Source organism: Arvicola amphibius, chromosome 6 (assembly GCF_903992535.2).
Source record: "Arvicola amphibius chromosome 6, mArvAmp1.2, whole genome shotgun sequence".
Lineage (NCBI taxonomy): Eukaryota > Metazoa > Chordata > Mammalia > Rodentia > Cricetidae > Arvicola > Arvicola amphibius.
In genome coordinates, this window is record NC_052052.2 from 147,310,335 (window position 1) to 147,337,504 (window position 27,170).

The following is a 27,170-nucleotide window of genomic DNA, read 5'->3' on the forward strand; positions in this document are numbered from 1 at the left end:
TGCTTCCCGAACCGCCATTTTGAAAATCTTGTTGATTCTGAGGAGCCGAGCGAGCTTGCGGCGGCGCGAGAACCTCGGCCCGCGCGCCTTCTCACTCGGCGGCGGCCTCCTCGTGCGCACCCGCGGTGAGGGCGGCAGCGGGGAGCAGCGTGGCGGCTTTGCCCCCGCGGCGGCGGGGAGGTGGGGGGGGGGGAGACGACGCGGCCGTCCGCCCGGCGGCCCGACGCGGGGGAGGGGACGCGCGGCGCGCACGGCGAGGCTCGCCTTGGCCGGACTGGCCTGGCCCGGCCCGGGGCGGCGCGGCGCAGGCCGGGCGGGAGCGCGCGCGCCGGCGGCGGGAGGGCGGTGCGATTTCCCGCCTCGGGCATCCCTGGGGAGGCGGGCGGAGTGGCTGAGCCTTCGGAGTGGGCGCCTGAGAAGCAGCTACCGCCGAGCGGTCGCCGCGGTCCAGCCGGTGCGAGCGAGCGAGCGAGTGAACCGGAGCGTGCGGCTTCCTCTCCGCCCGCAGGTCCCCAGCAGTATGTCGGCGGCGGCGGCGGCGGCGGCCCCCGCTGCGGAGGCAGAGGACGGCCCAGCGCAGCCCGCGTCCGAGAAGGAGCCCGAAATGCCGGACCCTAGGGATGAGAGTGAGGAAGAGGAGGAGGAGGAGGAGGAAGAAGAGGACGACGAGGAGGAAGAGAAAGGTGGGCAGGGACGCGCATCCCTCATGGGTGGAATTTTCACATCGAAAGTTTTTTCCTCCCCCCCCTCCCTTGGGAAGCGGTGCTCTGGCTTTTTGGCGCTCGGAGGCAGCAGGTCGGAGTGGTTGGTTTCAGGCGAATGATGTGTATATTTGCCAACCATCAGTGGCAGAGAATTGGGATTTTTCTTCTTTCTTTTTTTTTTTCTTTCCTTTGAGCCTTTGCCAGGGTTGCGATGGCGAGTGTAGCTGAGTTTTCGCGCTGTGCCATCTGAACACTTCGTCACCCAGCAGGAAGTTTGTAAGTCTGAGATCTGTCTTCCACGCCACTGCTGTGTGGGTACGCGAGTGTTTTCATTGTGCTAATTTCATTCTGCAGCGTTTGCCTTTTGAAGTTCCTCTAAGGTCCGCGCTGTAACCTAACACCACAGGTATGCTAGCTCATCCTGGAAATGGTTCCGTGTCTCCAGCCCTCTGTGGCTGCTGGTTTTTGAGGAAGGGTTCTTGTGGGCGCGTTTTTCTTTGCCTAGGAATCACCCGTGAAAGCTGCCGCTGCTGGAGAAAGTAGTTTCAAAACGGAAAAAAAAAAAAAAAAAACTGAACTGAAAGTTAGACTGAACCCACATTGGTCTCGGTTTTGGAGCTAATAGTGTTCAGATGGTGGTGATGACCACCTCTGTGTGAGTGGAGGCTGAACGGGGAAGCCCGCTTAGAGACGTGCAGGAGGATTGTCAGTTGTCCAGGATGCTTCTTGCTGCCCCTCCACAGGTACATGAGTTTTCCCGGGACATTCTCATATTGGAAAGCCCCAGAAACAGCTCTTCACATATTCCGGTGCTAGTCGGGTCCAGCTTGACAGCAAATGGCCAGAGCAGGTCTCAGGGTTCAAGCTCTCGCCCCAAGCTGTCATTTCTTTTTGTAAATATAATATGGGCAAGGGGAACAAGGTATACTCTGTATTTGAAGTGGTATGTGCCCTAAGACCTTATGGGAGTGTGTCATTTAAGTACAGCACTTGCTTTAATTATAAATCTTAATACGAATTGTTTAATTACCTTGAGGTTACTTGCAATCAAATAATTGAAAGTTGGCTGCCTTGTCAGTATTGTTAAGACTTTCTTAGAACTTGGACCTCTGATAGTTTACTACTTTTTTTGTCTTCCTGGGGGCGGGGGGGGGGTAAAGTTGAGGTATTAGAGGTAGTGAGTTTCCTTGGGCAGAAAGAAATTGAGAAGTTATGTAAATACACTATAAAAGGCCAAAACACGTTTTAGAGGCTCAAAATAATTCACAGAATCCTGGAGTTTGTTGAATATAAGTCAGTTATTTTAAAAAACTTTCTTTGTGGGTTTAGTCCTTAATAGTTTCAAAACTAATTCATTATAACTCATTTTTTCTCTTGAGATGTTTGAGATGCTGGAATTATCAGTTTTTAATTCTACTTAGCCCAGACTATACCTTCAGTATAATGATAGAAAGGTACATGACGATGAATTTACTGAAGTCTGGGAAGTGAGGCATTGTTAGCAAGATTTGGAAGTGAATTGTGGAAGATGAGACAGACTGAACTGGAGCAGTGACTCTTAGCTTTTGTCTTTAGGGTTTGGGTGATGGTGTTATTCTCCAGAAAAACAAATACAAACGGGAACAAGCGTGCTTGGAGAGGATTACAAGGTCTTGGATGTGTTGTTTGGGTTCCTGTAGGACATAGAGGAGTTGTCCAGGTTACAGCCAGCCTACATTAATTTGAAAACTACTCCAAGCTTGGACTAAGTAATTGTTAGTTTGTAGATCCTGATCCAAAGCAAGTGAATGGCTTAAGTTACCAAGAAGAAATTGAGTGATAAGAGGAGCTGTTAATGCTAGCTTTCTGCATTCGTTCTTTGCAGCTCCTTATAAAGCCCCAAATCTGAACTGTCTTGTGAAACCTACACTGTTTTTGCCGGGCGGCGGTGGCGCACGCCTTTAATCCCAGCACTCGGGAGGCAGAGGCAGGCGGATCTCTGTGAGTTCGAGACCAGCCTGGTCTACAAGAGCTAGCTCCAGGATAGGCTCCAAAGCTACAGAGAAACCCTGTCTCGAAAAACAAAAACAAACAAACAAAAAAAAAAACCTACACTGTTTTCATCCTTTTTCCTCCCTGACCACAAAATAATCCCTCTTCAACTCACAAATTTGGGGGGGTTATTTATCCTTTATTAATTAATTAAATTTATTTAATTTATCCTTTATTAAGCTTTATTAATGCCAAATCCAAACTTTTATGAATTTCATTCAGTATCATCATGAATGGGACAGTTTAATTCAATAATTTATCTCATCTATTTCACTTTTAAAGAAATTAGAAAAAAAATCAACATATCAAGGTCTTTTGTGTTTAAAATTTATTTATTTTCCCCCATGATATTTATTGAGTTCTACATTTTTCTCTGTTCTCCTCCCTGCTTCTACCCTCCCCTCCTTCAACCCTCCCCCAAGGTCCCCATGTTCCCAGTTTACTCAGGAGATCTTGTCTTTTTCTACTTTCTACTTCCCGTGTAGATTATATCTATGTAAGTCTTTCTTAGTGTTCGTATTGTTGTCTAAGTTCTCTGGGATTGTGGTTTGTAGGCTAGCTTTTCTTTGCTTTATGTTTAAAAACCACCAATGAGTGAGTACATGTGATAATTGTCTGGGTTACCTCACTCAAAATAATGTTTTCTAGTTCCATCCATCTTCCTGCAAAATTCAAGCTGTCATTTTTTTCTTCTGTGTAGTATTTCATTGTGTAAATGTACCACATTTTTATCCATTCTTCGATCAAGGGGTATTTATTTAGGTTGTTGCCAGGTTCTGGCTATGACAAACAAAGCTGCTATGAACATAGTTGAGCACATGTCCTTGTGGCACGATTGAGCATCCTTTGGATATATGCCTAAAAGTGGTACTAGTGGGTCTTGAGGAAGGTTGCACAAAACGTTTTTTAAAAATATTTTTATTTCTGTATATGGGTGTTTTGCTTGCATGTATGTATGTACAACCCAGTGTGTGGCCTGGTGCCCTCAGAGGTCAGAAGGTATCTGATCATCCCGGAAAGTGGAGTTAGAGATGGTGTGAGCTGCCATGTGCTCAGTATCACACCCTGGTCCTCTGATAGAGCAGTGAGTGCTCCCTAACCACTGGTCTATCAGTCCCTCAGAAAACATTTTGTAGCTTTTCTTTGTTTTTGTGTGGCAGGGGTGGTGCATGTGAAGATCAAAAGACAGCTTGAGGGACTCTTCCACCGTATTCATTCTGTCTGGGCTTAGGCCTCTGGGGTATTGGACCTGAGTCACCAGTTTTAGACATTCTATAATTGATCTGCATCCTTATCCCTTATTTGTATCTTTCTTAAAGATCTTTTATCGTCTTTCACATTAAGGACAGTTTTCATTTTCCTAGTGGAAATTTCAAAAAATGCTTAATAACACCATTTTGATTATTAGGTACATTTTTGGACATAATAGGCATTCTCTTGAATGAAAAGAGGACCGACCACAAAATATAGTTTATTTGACTAGGTTTCAATCAGTAAGTAGTTTTTCATAAATATAACCATATCTTAAGCTTTATATATTACATATTTCCTGAGTTTTTCTCAGAAGTCTGGACTAAACAATAGTTAACTTTGTTAGAGTGACTTATGGCTGTCATGAACATAATTATCATACTACTAAATAACATCCAGCCAGTGATCTTAAAACAGGTACCAAAGTACAGTCAGATAAGGAAATATGCGCTAGTGTTTATAACACAGTAGTATGGATGCTTAGTTTAAAATATTATATGTTTGTATGAAAAACTAGAAGAGTTCAAAGGCCCACAAACAATGAAATAATGAGATTGAAATACTAATCTTGCTTAGTCCATGTTAAATACATTTCTCTTGTGTATCAAAAAGGTTAGTGAGAAACTAAGTAATTTTTTTCAAGAGTCCAGTGACTAGGTTTTAATATAATTGGATAAGAATTTTTGTTACTTTAGACTGGGTGCTTGAGAAACTTGAGTAAATAAAATCTTCCACAGTGTTGCATGTCATTTGCTTCTTAAAACATGCTTGGGGGAAAGTATGGTATTGGGTTTGGGAGCTCTTTTTCCCCACCTGTGTATAAAGCTGACACATTATTTTAGCTTTTTGCTATTTAAGAATTTAAAAGTTATTCATTTAATTTCTAGAAAAGAGTCTCATTGTGGAAGGCAAGAGAGAAAAGAAGAAGGTAGAAAGATTGACAATGCAAGTGTCTTCCTTACAAAGAGAGCCATTTACAATTGCACAAGGTAAGTTAATTCTATATTTCTTTTATAGTGAAAATGCCCAGTTAGGCAGGAAAGTGATTAGCAAATTCTTGGTAATAGCATACTTAGTGTTTAGGAAGATGTGATCTATTTGGGGATAATTTTAATTTTCCCTATTAACATAAAGTTATACAAACTATGCTGTGGTCATAATTTTCATTAAGGTAACTAAATATTAATAAGGCCTGGGTACTTAATTATGATTTTTTTTTCCAGGGAAGGGTCAGAAACTTTGTGAAATTGAAAGGATACATTTCTTTCTGAGTAAGAAAAAAACAGATGAACTTAGAAATCTACACAAACTGCTTTACAACAGACCAGGCACAGTAAGACTTTGAAAACATCTTTCCTATGTTTTTTGATACTTAGTATATTAAGATGCTTCACTATAGAGCCATAATTTTAATCCTGTAAGACTTTAATGATCCGATACCAGTAAGTAAATTCAGACACGGACTTTTTGTAGTGTGAGTAGCTTGTTATCTTTTCCTTTTATTTTTATTTATTTTTTTGTTTTTGTTTGTTTGGGGTGGGTGGGGTTTCCAGACAGGGTTTCTCTGTAGCTTTAGAGCCTGTCCTGGAACTAGCTCTTATTGTAGACCAGGCTGACCTCGAGAACCCAGATCTGCCTGCCTGTCTCTCCAGTGTTGGGATTCAAGGTGTGCATCACCACCAAGCAAGTAGCTGGTTATTAACAAGACAGTACCTAGGGCTTTCTCTTGTTTTTCAGCCCAACCTGGGATAGATGAGTAGTTCAGAGATAGATTGCTTATCTGCCATGCCCAAGGCCATAAGTTGGGTTTCTGACACTGTAACCACCAAAACAAAAATGCTCCAAACTGAAAATCTAAATTATATAATACAGTCTGTTGTGATTTTAGTGATTTTTTTTTAAAAATTGTATTAGAATAAATTTGGTTTTCAATGTTCTGACTACTCACAATAAATATTCCCTTGTGATTGTAATACTCGTAAAAGTGGGTGACAGTTGTTTGCCAAATGATATGCTCTACATATAACTACTTGAAAAGAAAGGGATTGTTTTATTTGTATGGGTGTTTTACCTAGTGTCTGATGTGTGCTTGCTACCTGAGGGGGTATTTGGATTCCCTGGGCTGAAGTTACAGATGGTTGTGAGCCAGCCACCATATACCGGGGCCCTCTGAAGAACAGCCAGTGGTCTTCAGCCATTTCTTCAGCCCATGTCACTGCTTGTATTTGAAATAAGAAACTTTGCTTTGGGTTGTGTAAAACAAGTTAGATGTTATTAAGGCTGTCTGAAGCACGGTCTAGTTTATTTTAACATGTGCTAACCTCAGTTTGCACGATCTAATTTACACATGTCTCATAACTAGTGAATGGATTAACTTTTTGGAGTACTTAAAATTATTTGCTTTTTTAAAAATACTCACTGACTAGTAACTTTCTACACCTACGTAAGAAACAATTCTGGTAACTTACTAGGTGAAAATACATTCAGATTCAAACTTTTCAAAGAATTAATTCAGTTTGTAGAATTTTTGTAATGTTAATATGTCAGTAGCACATACTTTTCAGTTTTGTTCAGTAAATTAACTTGGGTGATGGCTCTGAAAATAGACACTATCTTTGAGTTTTTTTTTTTATTTGTACATTACTGGATAGTAACATTAACAATATCAAAAATATTTTCAGGTGTCCTCATTAAAGAAGAATGTGGGTCAGTTTAGTGGCTTTCCATTTGAAAAAGGCAGTACCCAGTATAAAAAGAAGGAAGAAATGCTGAAAAAGTAAGTTATTTTTATAAATATTGTTATTGGTTGATAATGCTATATTCGTTTTAAAAATGAATGCCTGCTCATTTTTAGTAGATTGCTAACTTTAAGTTAGTACTTGACAAGTCTTTCATAGCATCACCTTGGGTTATCTGTTATGTTCCAGTAAATAATGACTTAAAATTATTGAAAACCCTTAAAATTTCATTTTCTAGAAGATACAGGTAATCTGAGAGTCCAAAGGTCATACAATCTGAAGGAAATGTAATGAAATGTATTTCTGTTCCCTGCTGTTACTATTTCTTCTTAGTGTTTTAAACTTGCCTTGAACATAATTTCTTTGATGAGAAATTGTCATTTTTCATAATGCTAGCAAAATGACAAACCTTAGAACTTCTGTTTACTAAATGCTTGTAGATAGAGAATTTAAATAAAAATTAGGTCTTCATTGAGAAACTGTAATGCTGAATTACTAATTTAAACAATTTTCAAGTGCATGAATTTTGTAGTATTGGAAATTTAGGTAATTTTCCAGTGAGTTTACGTCAGTTGTTGGTAAATATTCATTTTCTAATGGTTGTGCACTGTGGTCAGGTAATTAATAGAGTAACCTACAGGGAAATACTTATAACTGCTATGGAAACAAAGACCAATTTTTCTGGCTCTTCTTTATATCATGAAGATTATTTATGAATTCGTGTGTAGTTACCTTCTTTTTCCCCTGCTTTCTGTTTTAGGTTTAGAAATGCCATGCTAAAGAGCATCTGTGAGGTTCTTGATTTAGAGAGATCAGGTGTGAACAGCAAACTAGTGAAGAGGATCTTGAATTTCTTAATGCATCCAAAGCCTTCTGGCAAAGTAAGGATCTGTTTTTTTACCATCTCAGTAAAATGATTATTAGCAGCCTTTCCTTTCTCTTACTGGAATGGTAATTTAGCCACAGAATTGTGTTGATAGTCTGTGATGTCATCTGCATTTAAAATATATGCCTTTCATGGACAGAACTGCAATATTTTCATAATATAAAATAGCATTTCCTTCAAATCAGGTGTGAGTAGTACAAGATTAAGAAAAGTAGTCTGAGCCGGAGGGGGGGGGAGTGGGGGGGTGGCGCACGCCTTTAATCCCAGCGCTCAGGAGGCAGAGACAGGTGGATTGGTGGATCTCTGTGAGTTCGAGACCAGCCTGGTCTACAAGAGCTAGCTCCAGGACAGGCTCTAAAGCTGCAGAGAAACCCTGTCTCAAAAAACAAAAAACAAAAAAAACAAAAAAAGAAAGAAAAGTAGTCTGGTGGTGGCAGCACACAGAGGCAGGCGGAACTCCAGGAGGTCCGGTACAGCTAGGGCTGTTAACACAGAGAACCCCGGTCTTGAAAAAAATCAAGAAAGAAAAGTGGCGACGCACATCTTTGATCCCACTTCAATCCTAGCAGCCGGTCTCTAGTTAGGGGCCAGCCTGGTCTACAGAGCAAGTTCCAGTGTCCTAAGGCTACCCAGAGAAACCCTGCTTCAAAAAAACAAACAGATAAAAAGATAAAAGTACCTACATGTCACAAAGATTTACACCAGGGCTGCAGGGTTTTCTGTCTGGAAGGCATTGGAATAAGGGAACTACATTAAGGAAATGGTTATGTGGGACTGATACATAGTTTTTAAATTTTAGAATTTAGCAAATACTCCTAAGAAAGCATTGAAAAATAAATTCATTGACTGATCAAATAGTTTTTCTCGTGTAATTAGAAATGGATACAGTTTAACTGAAGGCATATATAACACGTTAACCTATTTCATACCTGTTATTTATTACTTTCATAATTAACTTACTCAACATTTATTCCATACTGAAAGATGTTGCTGAGAACTTGGCATTACTGAAAGAGGTAGTATAAATTGAGGATATTTGATTGCTAATTAAGCTTTATTTTCTCTGCATAGTTGTTTCCACTCCTTTGATTAATTAAAGCAAGAAGCTCCTAGTAATGGTATCTTTAGTGCTTATAAAAATGAAATACATTAAGTCTAGTTTCAGTTATTGTCTTGATCAAATGTAGACACTACCTGAACTCATTACAGTGCATACTTCTAGTCCTGTTTCAGAACCAACGAATGATACCCTTTGCAGATGGTTATGCCAGATGTTTACAAGACAATTGAGAACTCTGGTAATGCAGTTTTAGGTAGCCTGACACATTTAAAGATGATTTCTCTGTTAATCCTTTAAATACTTTCTGACAGAATTTGAGTTAACGTAATTATCAAAACGAGTTGACTGACTTAGAAATACCCTTATTGATGTTACTGTTAATAAGCTTTTTTCTCTCTATATAAAGCCATTGCCAAAATCCAAAAAATCTTCAAGCAAAGGTAGTAAAAAGGAACGGAACAGTTCTGGAACAACAAGGAAGTCAAAGCAAACCAAATGTCCTGAAATTCTGTCAGATGAGTCCAGTAGCGACGAAGATGGAAAGAAGAAGAAGGAAGAGTCTTCAGACGATGAAGGGAGAGAGAGTGAGGAGGAGGTAAGACACATTTTTAACTATTGTTTTCTCTATTATTTTCTATCAGAGATAAATATTCTTGCTATATAAACAAACAAATAGTTTGATGTCATTTCTTTGTGTTCTGTCTTTCTGTCTTTTAAGACAGGGTTTCACTGTGAACTCACTCTGTAGACTAGGCTTGCCTCAAATGCAGAGATCCACCTGTTTCTGCCCACTGAGTGATGGGATTAAAGGTGTGTGCCACCACCCACCAGCAATGTTGGTTCTTTTTCATGAAAGCTAAGTAAATAATTGAGCAGGCTTATATCCCCCCCCATATCAAACATTAAGGTTTCAAAACAGCTGAGTTTGTGACCTAGATTTGAAGTGTGCCATGAACACAGAAATGGAAAAGGAAGCAGCAAAACTAAACAGACACAGAGGGTGTATTCTTTCTCTTTTAGTATTTTATGGATGGGTCTTTTGTCTATAAGCATGTCTTTGCACTATATGCATTCCTGCTGTCTGCAGCGGCCAGAAATCTGAATCCCCTGAAACTGGAGTTAGTGTGACTGTGAGCCCCCCGCCATGTGGGTGCTAGGAATTGAATATGGAAACTCTGGAAGAACAGCCATTGCTCTGAACTACTGAGCCATCTCTCCAGCCCATGGGAGCACATTCTTAGTTTTTTTTCAATATTTTATAATTGAGTGTAACAGCATTTGAAATTTATGTCACCTAGAAATATGGGACCTTTTCTGTTTGCACATATTTGTAAAATGCTCCCATAGTGCATATGAGGTAGGAGGAAAAGTGTTAAGATATTTAGCTTTTGCTGTATCTGTCCTCAGTCAGGGTCAGGGAAAATAGGTACAGCAGGTGAGTTCCTGTTCTTACTGATGTTTAGTATGCCATGTTTTGTTTTTTCATTTTCTTTAGGGGTTAGAACTTTATAAATTTATTCTATAGGTTTGATTAATCCTGGATTGATACTGTAGTCTAGATATTTCCTTGTGGGAAGCACCACACAGTTGTACTAGCCAGAAATATCTTCAAACACTAACAAATGTACTTTATGTGGTCAGGAAGGGTGCTTTTTATCTACTGAACACCACCGAAATTAGATGAATAAGGTAAATTATGAGGCTGGAACATGGCTAAGTTATTAAGAGCTTATACTACCCTTGCAGAAAAACAGAGTTCCTGGTACCCAGGCTGAACTGCCTATAACTCCAACTCTAGAGGTTATAATGCCCTCTTCTGGTTTCTGCAGGAACCTAAACTCATCTAGACATTCTCACACAAATACACATGCATACTTATCATTAAAAATAAAATCTTTTTTGAGAAGATATGTAATATACTTGTTTTATTTGAATATTATATCTATATCTATCTATCTATCTATATATATATATATATTTGACCTGAGATACTTAAAATTCATTCTTGTTTTAATGTCTGTTGCCTACAGAGGCCAGAAGAGGACATTAGGTCCCCAGAAGTTGGAGTTATGCACAGTTGTGAGCTGCCCTATGGGTGCTGGGAATTAAATCCAGCTCCCTTGGAAGAAGAGCTCAGCCATCTCTCCAGCTCCTAATGTCAGATTATTAAAGGTGCCTCTGAATCTGAGTATGAGCTATTTTTATAATGTAACTTTTTTTTGCAAATTTTACAGGTACTTCATACATTTAACAGTTTTTTAGTTATGTGCATATGCATGTCTGTGTGTATGAGTACAGTGCCGTCTGAGGCCAGAAGAGGGCATCAGGTCCCCTGAAGCTGGAGTTGGAGGTGACTGTAAGCCATCTGGCATGTTTGCTGGGAATTAAACTGGGTCTCCTAAAAGAACAAGGGCTCTTAACCTCCTCTGCCATCCCTCCAGCCTCTGTATTTTGGTATGGAGGGAAGATGAATACTCTGAACTCTCAGATTTTTATGGTTTGATAGCTGAGAGGAAAACATTGTTTATATGTACGTTATATTATTGTGACAGATTTGTGTATGTGGATGCCAGAGAGCAGCTGTTGAGCCATTGCTCCCAAATCCTCATTTTTGAGACAGGATCTCAGTATATAGAACTGGCTAGCCTAGATCTTATTATATAGATCACACTGGCCTTGAATTTATAGAGATAGCCTGCCTTTGTCCTTCTAGTGGTGAAATTAAAGGCATCTATCACCATACCCTGCCTCTATCCACCTGTTTTTAGAAAGGGTCTTTCACTGGGACCTGGGCTAGGTTAGGTTAGGCTGGCTGTCGAGGAAGCCATAGGGATTAGCCATTGCATCTCTCTGCCTGGCTTTTTATGTGGGTGATAGAAGTTGAATTCAAGTCTTTATGCTTATGTGGCATGAACTACCTCACTAACCTCCACGATTTTAAACTAATTATTTTCCTTGTCCAATATTTTGCTCATTTACCATATGTCCTTAATGGTTTCTAACACTTTAAGGACAAATCATGAAAAGTTAAATTATTAAAGTTACTACAGTATATAAATTTTGTTGTTTGTTTTGTCTTCATAAAATAAAATAGTTTGAGAACTGGGTTCAAATCCCTGGTTTTTCACTATATGACTTTGTACAAATTACTTAATTTCTGTACTCAATCTCCCAATAGTAAAATTGGAAGCAACCTCATAGGGCCATATTAAATGACTTCAAAAGTGCCTGGCTACATATATTCTGTATTCGTTGATACTATTACTGTTAGAATCCTTAGTTAGGCATGGTGGCAATTGCCAGAGGCCAGGTCTACAGAATGAGTTCCAGGATAGTCAGAACTGCAGAGAGACAACCTGTCTCAAAGGTCTCTTTTCCCCCAAAGAAGACATTTTATCCCGAGTACCATTTCTAAATCCAGTCTTGTTGCCAAGATAAAGTTTAGGAAGAGGCACAAATGAGCTGTCCACTGTAAATCAGTTTGTTTTCCCCGCCTGTGACATAAGCTAGGAAACCTAGGTCTAATGGTGGAAATCCATGGGGGGAAAGAAGACAGTGATTTGCAGACTTATCTCACCATATAAAAATGTAATTTTTAAAAAACTAACTTTATTTCATGCGCATTGGTATAATGATGTCAGATTCTCTTGAATTGGAGCTACAGACAGCTGCGAGCTGCCATGTGGGTGCTGGGAATTGAACACAGGTCCTCTGAAGGAGCAGTCAGTGCTCTTAACCACTGAGCCATCTCTCCAGGCCCCCAAAATGTAATTTTTTTTTCCTGCATGAGTTTACCCTGTCAGGCTTTATAAGATACAATTCCAATAAAGTCTATAGACAGATACTTTTTTTTCTTAGTAAATTTCCCTCTGGTAAGATTAATTTTATATTGCTCTAAAAGACCTTTAAATTTAGAACTACATACATACTTTATGGCCAGTTTAGTTTCTGAAAGTTCTAATTGACTTAGAAAGGTAAACCCTGGTAAAAGGAATAGTATTTTGTGACTCTTTGTTTTCTCTGGTTTTTTTTTTTTTGGTTTTTCGAGACAGGGTTTCTCTGCGGCTTTGGAGCCTGTCCTGGAACTAGCTCTTGTAGACCAGGCTGGTCTCGAACTCACAGAGATCCGCCTGCCTCTGCCTCCCGAGTGCTGGGATTAAAGGCGTGCGCCACCGCCGCCCGGCTTGTTTTCTCTGTTTTTTTGATTGGGTTTTGGAGGCAATATTTCTATGTGTAGCTCTGGTTAGCTTGGAACTTTGTAGAGCAGGCTGACCTTGAATGCCAGAGACCCACCTGCCTCTGCTTCTCAGATTGCTTGGATTAAAGGCGTGCACCACCACCACTGGGCTATTTCTTTTTTTAAAAAAATAAATTTGTATTATGCTTTTTAATACCCCTCATTACCCTCTGGTATCCCTCTTTCCTTCTGAATCCTCTTCCCAATGGTTAGATTAAAAAATGACTCCTCCAGTGACCATTAATAGTCATCAGCTCCTAAGGAAGGGTCTCCCCTATCCATGATGAAAAGTTGGGCCAATCTTGTATGTAGCTGCTGTATGTATGTTTGTAGTTGCCATGGTAGTGTCTTGTTTGGATGGCTGTGTTTCATGACAATCATCCCCGTCCTTCAGCTCTTGAATTCATTCTGTTCTCTCTTCTGTCATGTTCCCTGGGCCTTGGGCAGGAGTTGATATTGATGTCCCATTTAAGGATGGGTGTTCATCATTTTTTCTGTGCTTTGACCAGATAGGTTTTATTGTATTAACTGTTACCCTCTGTAAAAAGGTGCTTTTCTGCCCTGGGATGAGAGCTACCCTAATCTGGATATAAACACAAATACCTAGAATGCAATCTGACTACATATTCATGTAGGTGAACATTAGTAATATGTTCCTTTTGTGGGCCATAGGCTCTTGACCAGGTTTTTACAGTATCCAGGTGTATGTATATTTTTCTTGTGTTGTAGGTCGCATCAGATTGGTTCATCTGGAAAATAATTTTATTTTGTCACTATTACATTAGTGGGTATATCTTCCCTGGTGAACTGGTATTGTAATGCACATGTGTTCTGTAGCAGAGTAATAATGAATGTGTTTTCTCCCAGTAGCCTTTGTATCCGTATCTTTTATTTTTCCCCTATATCTATATCTTCTGGCAGTAAACATTAGCTGACGGAGGCAAGGAGTTTCCAGGTCAGTTCCATCTTGATTTCTCTCTGCGTACTTTCAGAGGTAATCATACGATTGCAGGGTAATGGTTTATGTCCAGATATTCATCCATGTTACAGACAAAGAAGAACAAGGCTGTTAACAGGCTGTCTTAACAGTGTTTCTCTTTATCCCTTGGAAAGGGTACCTTCAACCAAAGGCTCTATGTGACCTGTGTGACATTGACCACAATCTTCCCCATTTAGCTGTGAGGGACAATGAAGACATCTAGGTGTTAGTACTTTACTTCTAGTGGCTGCTACACTACAAATCTGATGTGGATTTACCTTTTTTTGGAAGCCATGTTATGTTTCCTGACTTAATAGGAAAAAGAATCAAAAGTGGGGTTGATCATTTAGATATTCTATAGTTCAGAGAAACCTGCAATTGGAATTTTTTGTTAAATTGCCTTTTTAGTTGAAAAAAATTTCTTGATAGTGGTGGGATGTGGGCACATGTTTTGCTATTCCTTAATATTTCATAATATGTATGGAAAATATTACAGAACTAAATCTTTTTTTAATTGGAAATTACAGTTGAACGATCACCTTGATAAAAATCCATTTACACTTCATTATTTTGTGAACTCAAACTAGAATTACATATTTCTTTTTTCTTGTCATTCTGGGTTTTCTCAACCAAGTTAGAAGAATCATGTATTTTAAGCTAATTTTTTATTTTGTTCATCTATTCTCCCAGTACAACCTTTCTGCTGTGAGGACAGAATTCTGGCTCTGACAGGCATCTTTTTTGGTGACCCTCCTCCAAGAGCCCTGCTGCCTATAACAGATAGGTAAGCTTTGTTCTCACAAGATTTTTGGCAAAAAGTGTTTGTGCCATTTCTTGATTATACATGGAAAATCCTCTTCAAATTTTTGAAGATTTATGTTAATCCTTTGGGTTGGAGAGATGGTTCAGCCATTAAAGAGCATTGCTGCTCTTCCAGAGGACTTAAGACCCCAACACACATGTCAGATGGCTGTAACTCCAGCTCCAAGGGATCAGATCTTCTGGCCTCCTTGGGTACCCAGTAGACAGACAGAAAGACAGACAGACAGACATATACATCTTTGGAAAAAAAGTTACAGTTTGGGAACTAGCTTTTTCTGTATTTTTTATCCATTGAAACTTAATTTTTTTTCCACATTCATTTTGTAAAAAGACCCAGTCTTAGCATCTGTTTGATTAAATAACAAAGGTGTCTATTAAGAATCTTTCACAGCTTGGTGTGGTGGTGCACGCCTTTAATCCCAGCACCCAGGAGGCAGAGGCAGGTATCATTGTGAGTTTGAGGTCAGCCTGGTCTACTGAAGGAGTTCCAGGACAGACAACACTATACAGAGAAACCCTGTCTCCAAACAAACAACAAAAAAGAATCTTTCACATCTTAAATTTAATTAATTCTTATTCTAGTTTGTCTTTGTAGAAATAAGATATACACTTTTATTTATATAGTTTAAGCATTATTATGTTTTTTTTTCTTAAGTGTTTTGTTGTTGGCCTTGTAATTCTTTTGCTTCAGCCTCCCTAGTTTCAAGGGTGGCAAGAGTACTCTTGATGGTTTAATACAGAGGTCTTTTTTTCCCTTTCCTCTTTACATGTAATTTACATGTAAATTACACCAGGACATAGTGTTTTTACAAATCCATATGTGGCTTTTGCAAGATGACTAACAAGGGAACTTAGGGGCAGTTTTTAAAGTGTATCTAGTCTTCGAGTATCACTTCCCACTTTAGTAATTGTGTAGCAGTTACTGAGCACTGATTCTAAGCTCTGTAGTAGAGATCAAAACATTAGTAACAGTCTTTAGCAGTAGATATCCTCATATATTAGTAAATGGGGGGGTCGGCCACATAGGATTAGAAAAAAGGGTTTAGTCAAATGTAATACATCCATTATTAGTACTGTTTTCTAATAAGGTCTGTATTCAGCATATAGCAACTAGGCTGTGGTATACAACTTAAATTTACAGTTTCATCCCTAGCTTAAAGGAACACATAGCTGGGTGATTTTTGTTGTGGGGTGTTTTACTCTTGTCTTTTGGGGGAGCCTACCACCCAGCTCCCAGATAAATCACACACAGAAGCTTATTCTTAGTTATGAATGCCTGGTATTAGCTTCGCTTACTTCTTGCCAGCTTACCTTAAATTATCCTGACTACCTTTTGCCTCTGGGCTTTTATCTTTCTTAATTCTTTGACTGGCTGGCCAGATGCCCTCCTTTCCTTGTTCTTTTGCTATTCATTCTCTCCTCGTTTCTTCTTCTATTTATACTCTGCCTGCCAGCCTCGCCTATACCTGCGTCGCAATTGGCCATTCGGCTCTTTATTAGGACCATCAGTAGTTTTAGACAGGCAGAGTAGCACAGCTTCACAGAGTTAAACAAAAGTAGCACACCTGGAAATAATATTCTCCAACAGGTTCTTATTATTCCAAGAACTAATAATATAGGACACATTTGCTTGTTTTTTTGTTTTTTGTTTTTTCCAAGACAGGGTTTCTCTGTAGGTTTGGAGCCTGTCCTGGAACTAGCTCTTGTAGACCAGGCTGGCCCCGAACTCACAAAGATCCACCTGTCTCTGCCTCCAGAGTGCTGAGATTACAGTTATGCCCCACCACCACTCAGTTTATGGGGCCATTCTTACGCATTTTTACTCACCAGGAAAAGAGTACTGGAAAGGGTAAGTAATCTGCCTGAGAATGCAGAATTAACAGTAAAGTCAATTTAAAGCAAAGCGCATGTTCTTCTGTACTTTATCTTTCATGCGGTTAGGATGATTTATAGCCCAAGTATTGTGGGATTATGAAGTAATCAAATTGCTAACATTGTGGGATATTGAGGGTTGATCCTTTAGCTGACTTTAGATTAAGATTTTGATAAGGATTGAAAGTAGTGTAAAATTTAAATGGGTGTGGTTAACTTGTCTTCTTAGCGCCCATCATTTATACCTCCAAATACCAGTGACCTTTATTTGCCTTAACTGCTGAAACTGTGTCCATTTCCCAAAACTAAGATGTTGTTTGAATGATCTGTACCTAATAACTTCATCTTCAGGGTAGGTGAAAGTGATTCTTAATATTTGTAGAGATAAAGACAAGATGTGAGTTCATCAGCTCTTTTCTGTGCACAGGATGTTGGGTCCCATGTAAGTCTGAGCTTGTTGGTTTACTGTTCAGTCTTCACTATTTCCTAAGTCATCAAGTCTAAATCAGTTTCTGTCTTAAGTGTGTCATGAAAAATTTACAGCTGATTATTGAAAATGAGTGAAATCCAGTATAAATTTCTGGAAATTAATGTGAGTCGAGTCGTATCTCCCAGTGTGATTAAGTATGTTGTATCATGGTTAGTGAGGTGTTATTTTTATAATTCCCATTCTGTAGTAGCTACCTTGTTTTTAAAGACATTTTACAATGTCACATTTTAGGGGAAATTGATTTGCATATTGGAGGAATTTCTCAATCACAAAATGAGCCCTTTGTAGATGATATTTTAATGATGGCAGTATTTTCACAAGTTGTACATTAACCTTCATAAAGACTTAGATCAGTTCCTTTATTTGATAATTGGGGAAAGTAGGGCCTGGAGATGAACTGAGGCTGTAATTTGAAAGGAACTTACCTCAAGACCCTGTTACCTGTTACTCTGAACTATAATTTACCTTGTTCTATAGTTCTTGTGTGGTCTGATTGCACTCTTAGAAATTTTGGTAAACAATAGGCTAGCTGTCTTTTTTTAAAAGTCATGGTGTTAAATATAGAAAGATGTATATTGTTTGTTTGTTCAGAAACAACATTTTATTTAACAATGGCTTCATTTCCTCCCCTCCCCTTTTATCACCACAGATGTTTATACTTTGCCATACCACTAATTTGTACCAATTAATAGCTTTAAAATTAATCATTGTGTATGCCTACTAAAAGTTTAATTGTAACCTTAGATAGCCCTGGAAATGTTTTAATTACCTAATTCAAATTACCTAATGTAATGAGATTGGGTAGCAGTGAAGTAGTATGTTGTTTTATTGCTTACTTCTCACAACTCTTTGGGTAGTGTAACTTACTTTTTTTTTTTTTTTTTTTTTTTTTTTTTTTTTTTTTTTGATTTTTCGAGACAGGGTTTCTCTGCAGCTTTAGAGCCTGTCCTGGAGCTAGCTCTTGTAGACCAGGCTGGTCTCGAACTCACAGAGATCCACCTACCTCTGCCTCCCGAGTGCTGGGATTAAAGGCGTGCGCCACCACCTCCCGGCATAACTTAGTTTCTTATACTCGTCTAGTTTTTATTAGCCTTTGACTGAAGAGTGATAATGAACATTTGATTCTGTGTAATAAGAGAATTCTAATAACAGCTGAACCTTATTTTCTTTAAGTGCCTACTGAAGTTTATATGAAGTAGGTGGGCATTAATTAAAAAATACTCATTTAAGTTAGTCATGAGAAAACTAATTCTATTGATGCTGCTTGGTAACACTCCCATATTTTATCAGCTTCCTAATACCACTTATATACTGTTAGTAGCAGCCAAAATAGAAAGGTTTGCTAGTTAGTGCCCAGCCAATAGAATATTACTGAGTGAGTTTTACAGGGTGTGTCTAGGTTCATGTAGATATGCGCAATGGTAATGTAACAGAAAGAAAAAGACACAGTAAAATTTTAATTCCACTTACATATAATAGTCTAAGTCCACCTAGATTTTTGAAACAATTTGATCTGAAGAACAGATTGAGCACAGTATTTGTCTTTTTAAATATTTATTTATTATGTATACAATATTGTCTGTGTGTATGCCTTCAGGCCAAAAGAGGGCACCAGACCCCATTACAGATGGTTGTGAGCCACCATGTGGTTGCTGGGAATTGAACTCAGGACCTTTGGAAGAGCAGGCAATGCTCTTAACCTCTGAGCCATCTCTCCAGCCCCAGTATTTGTCTTTGAAGGGATTAAATAAGTGAGGTATAACGTACCAGTAATATAAGGATCTAGTGACAGATCCTTCAAGACTAGTCTCACTATGTGTTGCAGCCGTATCTCACGGAATACAAAAAGCTGATATGGTATAACTTGAAAATCAGGAGTGTAGAACATTCTCCGTCTAGCTATTTCTGGTGGTTATGATGTATAAAGATGAGAATTTATCTGTGGTTCTTTTGTTATGTTGAATAAGTTTCAGAGACTTTAGTAGGAACAAAGTGCTTATAAGCCAGAATTTGTACACTGTAATTTGTTCAAATGTCCAGCATTTAGCTTTTGTTGAATTTGTGGATCGGTGTTTAAGAGCACGTGTTCTGGAATCGGATCTGTGTTCAAGACATAGCTTATATTGATGTGATTAGGAACAGGATGACTTCACTGAGGCTGTTTTTTCATATTTACAAATTTTTACTGAACAACTGCTATATGCCAGGAACTTATTTTAGAAGTTAAGGGTATATTAGTGAACACAAAGGATAAAAGCCTGTCTCCTTTTAGCTTGGATTTTATTTGGGGAAGAGAGTAGAAGATTTTGAGTTCTATTTCAGCCCCAATTAAGTGGAATAATGTAGATGACTTATTTACATTGAAATAAATAGTGTTAGGGTAGTTATTCTCAACAGTTAACAATTTACGTTTAAGTAGCCATAGCTAGTATTTACTGTGAGAAAGGAGGGGGGAAATCGTAGTGACTCATCTATGTGTGCTTTCCTTTCCCTTCTAGCAACCACCAAAAAAGACAGCTAAAAAAGAAAAAGCAAAACAAAAAGCTGCTGCTAAAAGTAACAAGTCTGTAAAAAGTGCTAATGTTAAGAAGGCAGATAGCAGCACTACCAAGAAGAATCAAAACAGTTCCAAAAAAGGTACGTTAGAAATGATGGCAGCAACTCTGGGGACACCATATACATGTACATTTTTTTATTGTATGAATTTCTTTATATTTATTTATTATGTATACACTATTCTGTCTGCGTGTATGCCTTCAGGCCAGAAGAGGGCACCAGACCCCAGACTCCATTACATGTGGTTGCTGGGAATTGAAGAGCAGGCAGTGCTTTTAACCTCTGAGCCATCTCTCCAGCCCTGCATGTACATGTTTAAGTGTGTGTGGAAGACAGCTGCAAAGAACATTGAGACATAGCATGCCAGTTTTCAAATCTAAAAAAAAAAACATTTTTTTCAGTGTATGCTTTGTAATTTTAAGGTAGAAATTTTTTATTTTAAAATTAAAAACAAATGATTTATAATTGGGAGGGTTTATGTTCTCTTAAACCTAAAGACTATTTTCCTTGTCTTACACCTTCAAATGCAAAAAAAGTTATTCACACTAGTATCTTAACTTTTAGAATCTGAATCTGAAGATAGTTCTGATGATGAACCATTAATTAAAAAATTGAAAAAACCACCTACAGATGAAGAATTAAAGGAAACAGTAAAGAAATTACTGGCTGATGCTAACTTGGAAGAAGTCACAATGAAGCAGATTTGCAAAGAGGTAATTGGGCATATTCTAGTTATTCTCCTTTGACTTGGAAGTCACTTAATTTGAAACTATCATGTTTTTATGTATCCATTCAGAGAGTTTTGAACTACCATTTCAGACCCTCTTGTGGGTACTGGGTACTGTAATGATCATAAAACAATCAAACATCTCTAAACATTTTTATGAATAGTCAGTAAATTAAAATTATGTGCTTTACAACACAGACTTTCCCTGGTGTGAAAACTTAGTGATGCATTATTGGCTTATTGATTTAAAGAGCATCTCAGAAGTCACCTTACTTCTTAGTGTGCAGATGACTGTCACTAATTTAAACTTCTCTGGAATTCTTTTAATACGTTTCAGGAAATGTTAACTCTTGAATGAGTTATTATCCATATTGTAGATAAGAGTTGGAGGTTGGAAAATCTAGTTTCTTATGAATAAAGTTGAATATGAAATACACCAAAGGTAAAATGACCTGTACTTTTATTGAATTTATTTTTAAATTATTACATTCAGTTGAACCTTTACTACATGCCAAGGTAAGACTAGGTGTGAAGAGATAAAAGCAGAGAAGTTATTACTTATCTTTAATATGCGGGCAGTTTAGTGACAGGGAGAAATATCCAGCAGAGGGCTGTGTGCAAACTGTTTGAACACTTTGAGGAGGAGTGCAGCACCACAGAGCATACATTCCTACCTGGGATCAGATGGGGGCCAGGGCTTAAGAGTATGCAAAAACATCTAGAATTATTCACTGAGTCCCAAAATAGTAGATAATAAACAAACAGAATAATAATAAAGTAATAAGCCCTTTATAGCAGTAGTTTTTAACCTTTATGATTTGACCCTTTATTTACGTCACATTTTGTGAATAAAGTTTTACAATGAAGCTACATCTACTATTATTGTATACCTACTACATCTGTTTCATACATCTGAACAGCTGTATAGTTGTAATAAACTCTGCCTAACAAGGCTCCAAGCATTTTGTTGCTTGTCTATTTATAGCAAAAGTTTTATAGGTCCTAAATGAGGGCAGGAGTTCAGCTTCAGGGTACTTGTAGGCTTGTGAGTTCAGACTAGAAATTAAGTAATAGATTTGAGACTAAGAAAGTTGGGGACAGATTAGTTTAAATTCTAGGAGTAAAGCACTTAAGAGACCATTTGAATTTTCATGATTTAATTAAGAGAATTGCATATATAGAGAGTAGAGGTTGAAGTTCAAACTGTAGAATCCTAAGCAGAATATTGGGTGCTATGGAGACTAGGACCTCTAAAAGATGCTCCACAGATAGCCTTCCAATCCCTGTGGTTTTGATTCACTACTACTCTGAAGTTATAAAAGCACTGGGAATGTCACTTGACTTTATTACTCTGAATACAGTATTACTAAATTTCATTTGCAGGTACAAGTCTATTGTGAACTAGAGAACACTTAAAATCTATATGTTTATTAATCCAAAAAAACCAGTATTATGGACTTTTAAATTTGCTTTTAATGTTTTTAGGTATATGAAAACTATCCTGCTTACGATTTAACTGAGAGGAAAGATTTCATTAAAACAACTGTAAAAGAGGTAAATATTTCCTCATTTTTCCTTATTTGATCATTTGGCATAGAAACCAAAAAAGTATCAAATTACTGCATTTTTGATTATTAATGACAGTGAAAAAATTTACATCTGAGGCAGCAGAGTTGTTGATAAGCATAGATGAAGAAATACATTTATTAAGTTTGAGCAGTTTTCATTGATAAAGCCTTACTTAGCCTAGATTAAGATACGTTCATAATGCACATAGTAGCTTTGTTTTTGAGGTGGTACTCACTAACTTCAAGACAGCTCACTCCAAGGCATGACAAGGTCAGCAGTAACCACTGCTACATATTTAGCCCACCTGATGTCCCAAGGTCACATTAATATCTTATGAGTAAGATTTTATGATATATGCATAATTGATTTTGTGTTGGGTGTGGTAAAGTGATTTTCTTTTTCGTTGCAGCTAATCTCTTAAACCAGAGGACAGATGGCTTGCTCTCAGACTTGAAGATAGGACTTATACCAGCAAAGAGAATGTATTTTCTAAGTCTATTGTTGGTAGAACTCGCTGCTGACCCCTTGAGTGTTAAATATATTTGAGCTTGCTGTTTTAAATTGCATTTCCTTGCAGTTTTCAGTTTAAATCTTGCATGGCAGTAATTGTTTCTTGCTTTTATAGTTGTATATTTTGGGTTTCTTTATTGTAAGGTCATAGATTTCTGAACTGTTGTGGATTTTAGTGCACTTAATGTTAGCTTAAGACACTTTTAATCAAAGCAAAAACTATTATAACCAGCATTTATACGTGCAGAGACTATTGCAGTATTTAGTATATGAAATATTTTGAATACACCTTCTGTCAGTGTGAACGTAGTGGCAGTTTGTTCACATTAGAGCACAGCTGTTCAGATATCGAGTTGGAACTTTTTCTGCATGCATATATATGTCAAGTTGTTAGCATGACAGAAGTGACAGATGTTATTTTTGTATTTTTAAAAACCAATTTGTTGTATATAATTTTTTTAATTTCTTTTGTGCAGATCAATTTTTAAACTCATGTAGGTAGGTGTCTTTACACTTGTAACTAAAGAATGTCAGTGTTCAGCTAGGCAGCATGACAGCAGTCAGTTCAGTGGCGGCAGCACTGAAGGAGACTGTCCAGTTCTGCTTTGCTTTGAAAGTGTCATCAATTTGTGGTATGTTAAGTGTCATAGAAATTTTATATTGAGGATAAACCAAAATCAACACGTCAGAGTTTCAAAAAACTGGGAAAGGGTGAGCACAGTTGGCTTATATATAAGTGACTTGATAGTAACTAGTAACTAAACTTCTTTGACCATTATAATAATTATGATTAAAAGTATCAGATGTAATGCCAGAAGATGGTATATGAGCAGTGTAGGGTAGGCAACTCATAAAGTATCAATGTAATGCTGGCAATGTAGGTATCTTTGAAAGTATTTCTCAAAAAACATACATTAAATTTCTTTGAAGTATTATAGAAATGAAGGCTGTTTGATTTTTTTTTTTTTTTTAAATTTTGGTCAATCAAGTAAATATGGTCTGCCCCTGAATTTAAACTTTGTCTTTATTACTGTCCTGATAACCTATTTGTGAATTATAAAAATAAGCTGCTTTGACAAGAGTGACAATTGATGTACCAACTGAGTGTTTAATTTCTGCATCATAAATCAGATATTAATGTTGAGCATTAACAGGTATTTTCACATATTTGACTTTAGTATGCATAGAGTGAAATGGAACAAGTAACTAAATGGGGACTAAAAATTGGCCTTTACTTTTAAATAATTTGTTATAAATCTTGGCAATAAAGAATAAATTGATGTTTTAAATGTCTTGTATTAGCCTTTCAGTTTATTTGCTTTTGTGTCATTCTCTGGGTGTGGGAGGATTTTCCCCCTGATCCTGTGACTTAGATTCTCCAGTAATAACTTTTGAAGTGATTTTGAAAAGACTGAAAACCACGTTGACATTGATGCTAGACTTTTTATTAAGGGTGTTTGCAGAAGTTCTCATTGAGCAGTTTTACATAACCAACCATTCATGATGTGTAGTTACATCACTGCAAGTATGCTTCTGCTCTGTAACAATTTTTTTTTTTTTTTTTTTTTTTAATGACAGGGTTTCTCTGTATATAGCCCTGGCTTTCCTGGAACTCACTCTGTAGACCAGAGGCTGCCTTTGAACTCAGAGATTCCCCTGCCTCTGTCTCTCGAGTACTGTGATTAAAGGCGTGCAACACCACTGCCCGGCTAACAAAAATCTTAAAGAGGTTGAAAAACAGCAACTCAAAAGTACCATAGTTCCTGTAGAACAACATGAAATTAAGTATGTCACTTAAAACTAAAGATTAAATACACATTTATATGAAATGGCATAATACAAGCTCAAGTGCCTAGAAACTAAATAACTTAGACTGAAATTTTAACATTTTGCATTTATCACTTCACACACACTAAACATTTTTACTTATACATTAAAGCAGAATACTTCCCTTATCAGTACCAATGAGTCTCAACAAATAACTTCTAAGTACAGTGAATGATTAACTTTGAAATATGTAGTCATTGGCTTGTATCATACCTTGACAGGGAGGGTTTATATCTAGACTGTCTAGAGCTCACTTCACTGTTAACAAGCTAATTTTGAATTTCAGAAATACCTAATTTCAAAAAGTGGCTTTGAAGTCCTTTGTAGCCCCCTTTTAAAAGCAGATCAATATAATTCAAAGAACTGTTCAATGACTTTTTAAAACAAAAGCATATTTCTAGTTTGTCAACTGAAGTGTCTTGGCAGAATAGGCATCTAAAAGACCCTGAAACGTATGTTTATTAAACAAACTTTAAATGGAAAAGTTTTGCCATATTCAGACTTTAACATATGGCTTATAAAGTATGTGCTATGTACCAAGATAATTAAGTTTTTCTGCAGTTTTCCAGTGGACCTGCCTATGGGAAACTTACTGTAAACTATATAAAATATTAGACACTGTAAAGTACTTTAAAAATAAGAGGGGCTTTTAAATTATTCTGACAAGATTTTTGCCAAATTTTAAGTATACTGCCCACCCAAAAATGGTTTGTTTTATAGTGTGAAAACATTCTGCACCCATTGAGAATGTAACATACATACTCTCTTGTGTTGTTGAGTGCACAGACCTAAAATATCAAAATATACCTGAATCTTAAGTTTTGAATACCCAATGAAAAGAAATACGCAGTATAAAATAGCCTAGCTTAATGTCATACCTTCAAATTGTATCAAAAAAGAATTGAAAATTTTTAAAAAAAGCCCAAAGATTGGAGCTGTGTAGAAATATTAAGGCTCATTGGTAAAGGGACTGAGAAACTGTCACAGCACACATGGCTTTCTAAGTTTCCTACTGACTCCTGCTGGATGACGTGATTCATAATATAGGAAAAGTAATCTGCCAATGAGAATGTACAGTCTGAAGGGATCTGTAAGGTCTCAATTTTAGGCTATACTGGGCCTATGGAAAGATAAAATTCAATGTAAGTGCCTAGAAGGATTTTGAGTCAGTGATTTCAGAAGTGAAATGGGTTTGCTTTTTCCTATCACCACAGAAACATTTCAATCTTATTGTACAGTCTCCTCTCTCTTACAAAACTTAAGTTTAACTTGTGTTTCAAACTTTTCTATTTGGGACACAGAAGAAAGGTAGGTCCATCCATACATGTTCTACTTAAAAGGCTGCAATCTTGCTTGCTTCTCGAACGCCACTCAAATATGCCCCTGTAACAGTTTGTGGGAAATGTCTGTTGGTTGCCTGTGAGGGGGAAAAAGAAACTTTCAGATTGTGCATAAAGGATGATACCAACAACAGGTCATAAGACCTTGTACTTTTTTTGGTCTACCTAAAAAGGATTTGTGTTCATGACAGAGCCTTGAACCTTGGCTTCTTTTCCTATGCTTTAACAGACCTCTACAGCATGCCAAGTACTGTGCATTCATGGAAATGCTATCTAGGACAGTAAAAGTAAGTACTGGGCTGGAAAGTATGGTCACATAAGCCTCAGCAGTGGGTGTTCAGAGAAACATGAGACTACCCAGGGAAAGCAAGAAAGTCTAAATAAATCCTATCTTAGCCTCTAAAAAATGTCCACCTCTAGAAGCAGATGGCAAATGCAGCCTCGTATGGCCATTATGTACAATTTCCACAGCTGCCTTAAGATGTCTTAAGATAAAACCCGATTTGTAATTCCACATTACAATATTTAAGTTTGACTGCTGGTAGACTTGTAATAGAGCTTCCTTTATGATGGGACAGAGGATAGGAACTAACAAAAGGCAAACCAATTGTACAAGAATCTTTGGGGCTTGAAGCATAGCACAAACAGCACTTGGTTTCCAAAGCTTTAGGTGACAGATGCTGCTGTGCCTCCTCTGGTTGATAAAGTAATTCAAACACAAGAATCTACATGTTTAAAAAACTTAATGTACTGGCACACTTGTATTCAATTCTAGGATGGTGGATCTCTAGGGTATTTTTTCTGCCCAGCAAGCATAATCCACTTGGTAACTCCAGCCTATGAATCCCTGTCTCCAAAACAACAGCAACAATACACCAGGGTGGACAGCTCCAGGGATGGCACACATTTCCCCACAAACATGCCCCTCTTCTCATGAAAACAGGCATCATGTTAAATAAAAAGCCAGAAGCAAAGTTACTACCAAAAGGAAAGGTTCCCAGGCAGTGATGCCACTGCTAGAGCTGGGAAGGCATCTCAGAGGTGCTTTACAACCAGCAAGAGAAACAGGAAACATTTTTAAATAACCAGAGATGGTGTCAGAATGGGGTGGCAATAAAAACACTGGCAAGAAAATACTCAAATACCCAAAGTTGAATAAAGAAATAAAGGTTGGTAGTCCAAGAGTTTGAAGGACAGAAGATTTAAGGATAAAGAAAATGGGAGAATGTACTATACTATAATCTCATGTCAGTGAATAGTGCAAAGACTCTAGGGTTTCAGACAATAAGCCAGCTAGGAGACCTGAGTGTACTGTGAATTGGAGATGACTAAAGGCTAGGGGAGACAGGCACTAAAATAACTATCAAAAAAGCAGAAAACTTTAATAATGGAACCCATGAACACCTTGGCTCAGCAATAAACATTACAATGTAAATGACAGTTAAAAACACAGATACCAATCGAGTTGGCTCACATCTGCAATCTCTCCAGAGTATGGGGCAGGAGGATTGCTGCAATCCATCCTGGACTAAGACCTGCTCTCAAAAGAGCACAGATACCAACTAAGTAAA

The 27,170-nt window shown here is 37.8% G+C and overlaps 2 protein-coding genes across 8 annotated transcripts in view; one reads left to right on the forward strand and one right to left on the reverse strand.

Moving 5' to 3' along the window:
• On the forward strand, positions 1-23,721 carry Dek (DEK proto-oncogene). Of its 3 annotated transcripts, XM_038335542.2 has the most exons (11): positions 1-125; positions 509-683; positions 4,874-4,975; positions 5,210-5,319; positions 6,668-6,762; positions 7,485-7,605; positions 9,077-9,265; positions 19,569-19,707; positions 20,191-20,339; positions 21,839-21,907; positions 22,332-23,721. In XM_038335542.2, the coding sequence occupies exons 2-11, from the start codon at positions 521-523 to the stop codon at positions 22,341-22,343; spliced, it is 1,149 nt and encodes a 382-aa protein (XP_038191470.1). In that variant the 5' UTR covers positions 1-125; positions 509-520; the 3' UTR covers positions 22,344-23,721. The 3 variants fall into 3 exon arrangements, with proteins under 3 accessions (XP_038191470.1, XP_038191471.1, XP_038191472.1); XM_038335543.2 differs by lacking the exon at positions 1-125 and having other exon boundaries at positions 478-683; XM_038335544.2 differs by lacking the exons at positions 1-125; positions 509-683 and adding an exon at positions 1,070-1,447.
• A 134-nt stretch (positions 23,722-23,855) lies between these two features.
• Positions 23,856-27,170, reverse strand: part of Kdm1b (lysine demethylase 1B) — a 39,875-nt gene continuing 36,560 nt past the window's right edge. For all 5 annotated transcript variants that reach the window (XM_038335541.1, XM_038335540.1, XM_038335539.1 and 2 more), the window contains one exon: positions 23,856-25,676. In XM_038335541.1, the coding sequence (XP_038191469.1) occupies positions 25,593-25,676 (84 nt within the window). In that variant the 3' untranslated portion in view covers positions 23,856-25,592. The remainder of the gene's footprint in view (positions 25,677-27,170) is intronic.

Excerpts from the sequence above, each read along its gene's own strand:
- Dek (XM_038335542.2), top strand. The coding sequence starts at position 521 with ATGTCGGCGGCGGCGGCGGCGGCGGCCCCCGCTGCGGAGGCAGAGGAC. Across the intron at positions 9,266-19,568 it reads GGAGAGAGAGTGAGGAGGAG|CAACCACCAAAAAAGACAGC; the intron begins GTAAGACACATT and ends TTTCCCTTCTAG. Across the intron at positions 19,708-20,190 it reads TCAAAACAGTTCCAAAAAAG|AATCTGAATCTGAAGATAGT; the intron begins GTACGTTAGAAA and ends CTTAACTTTTAG.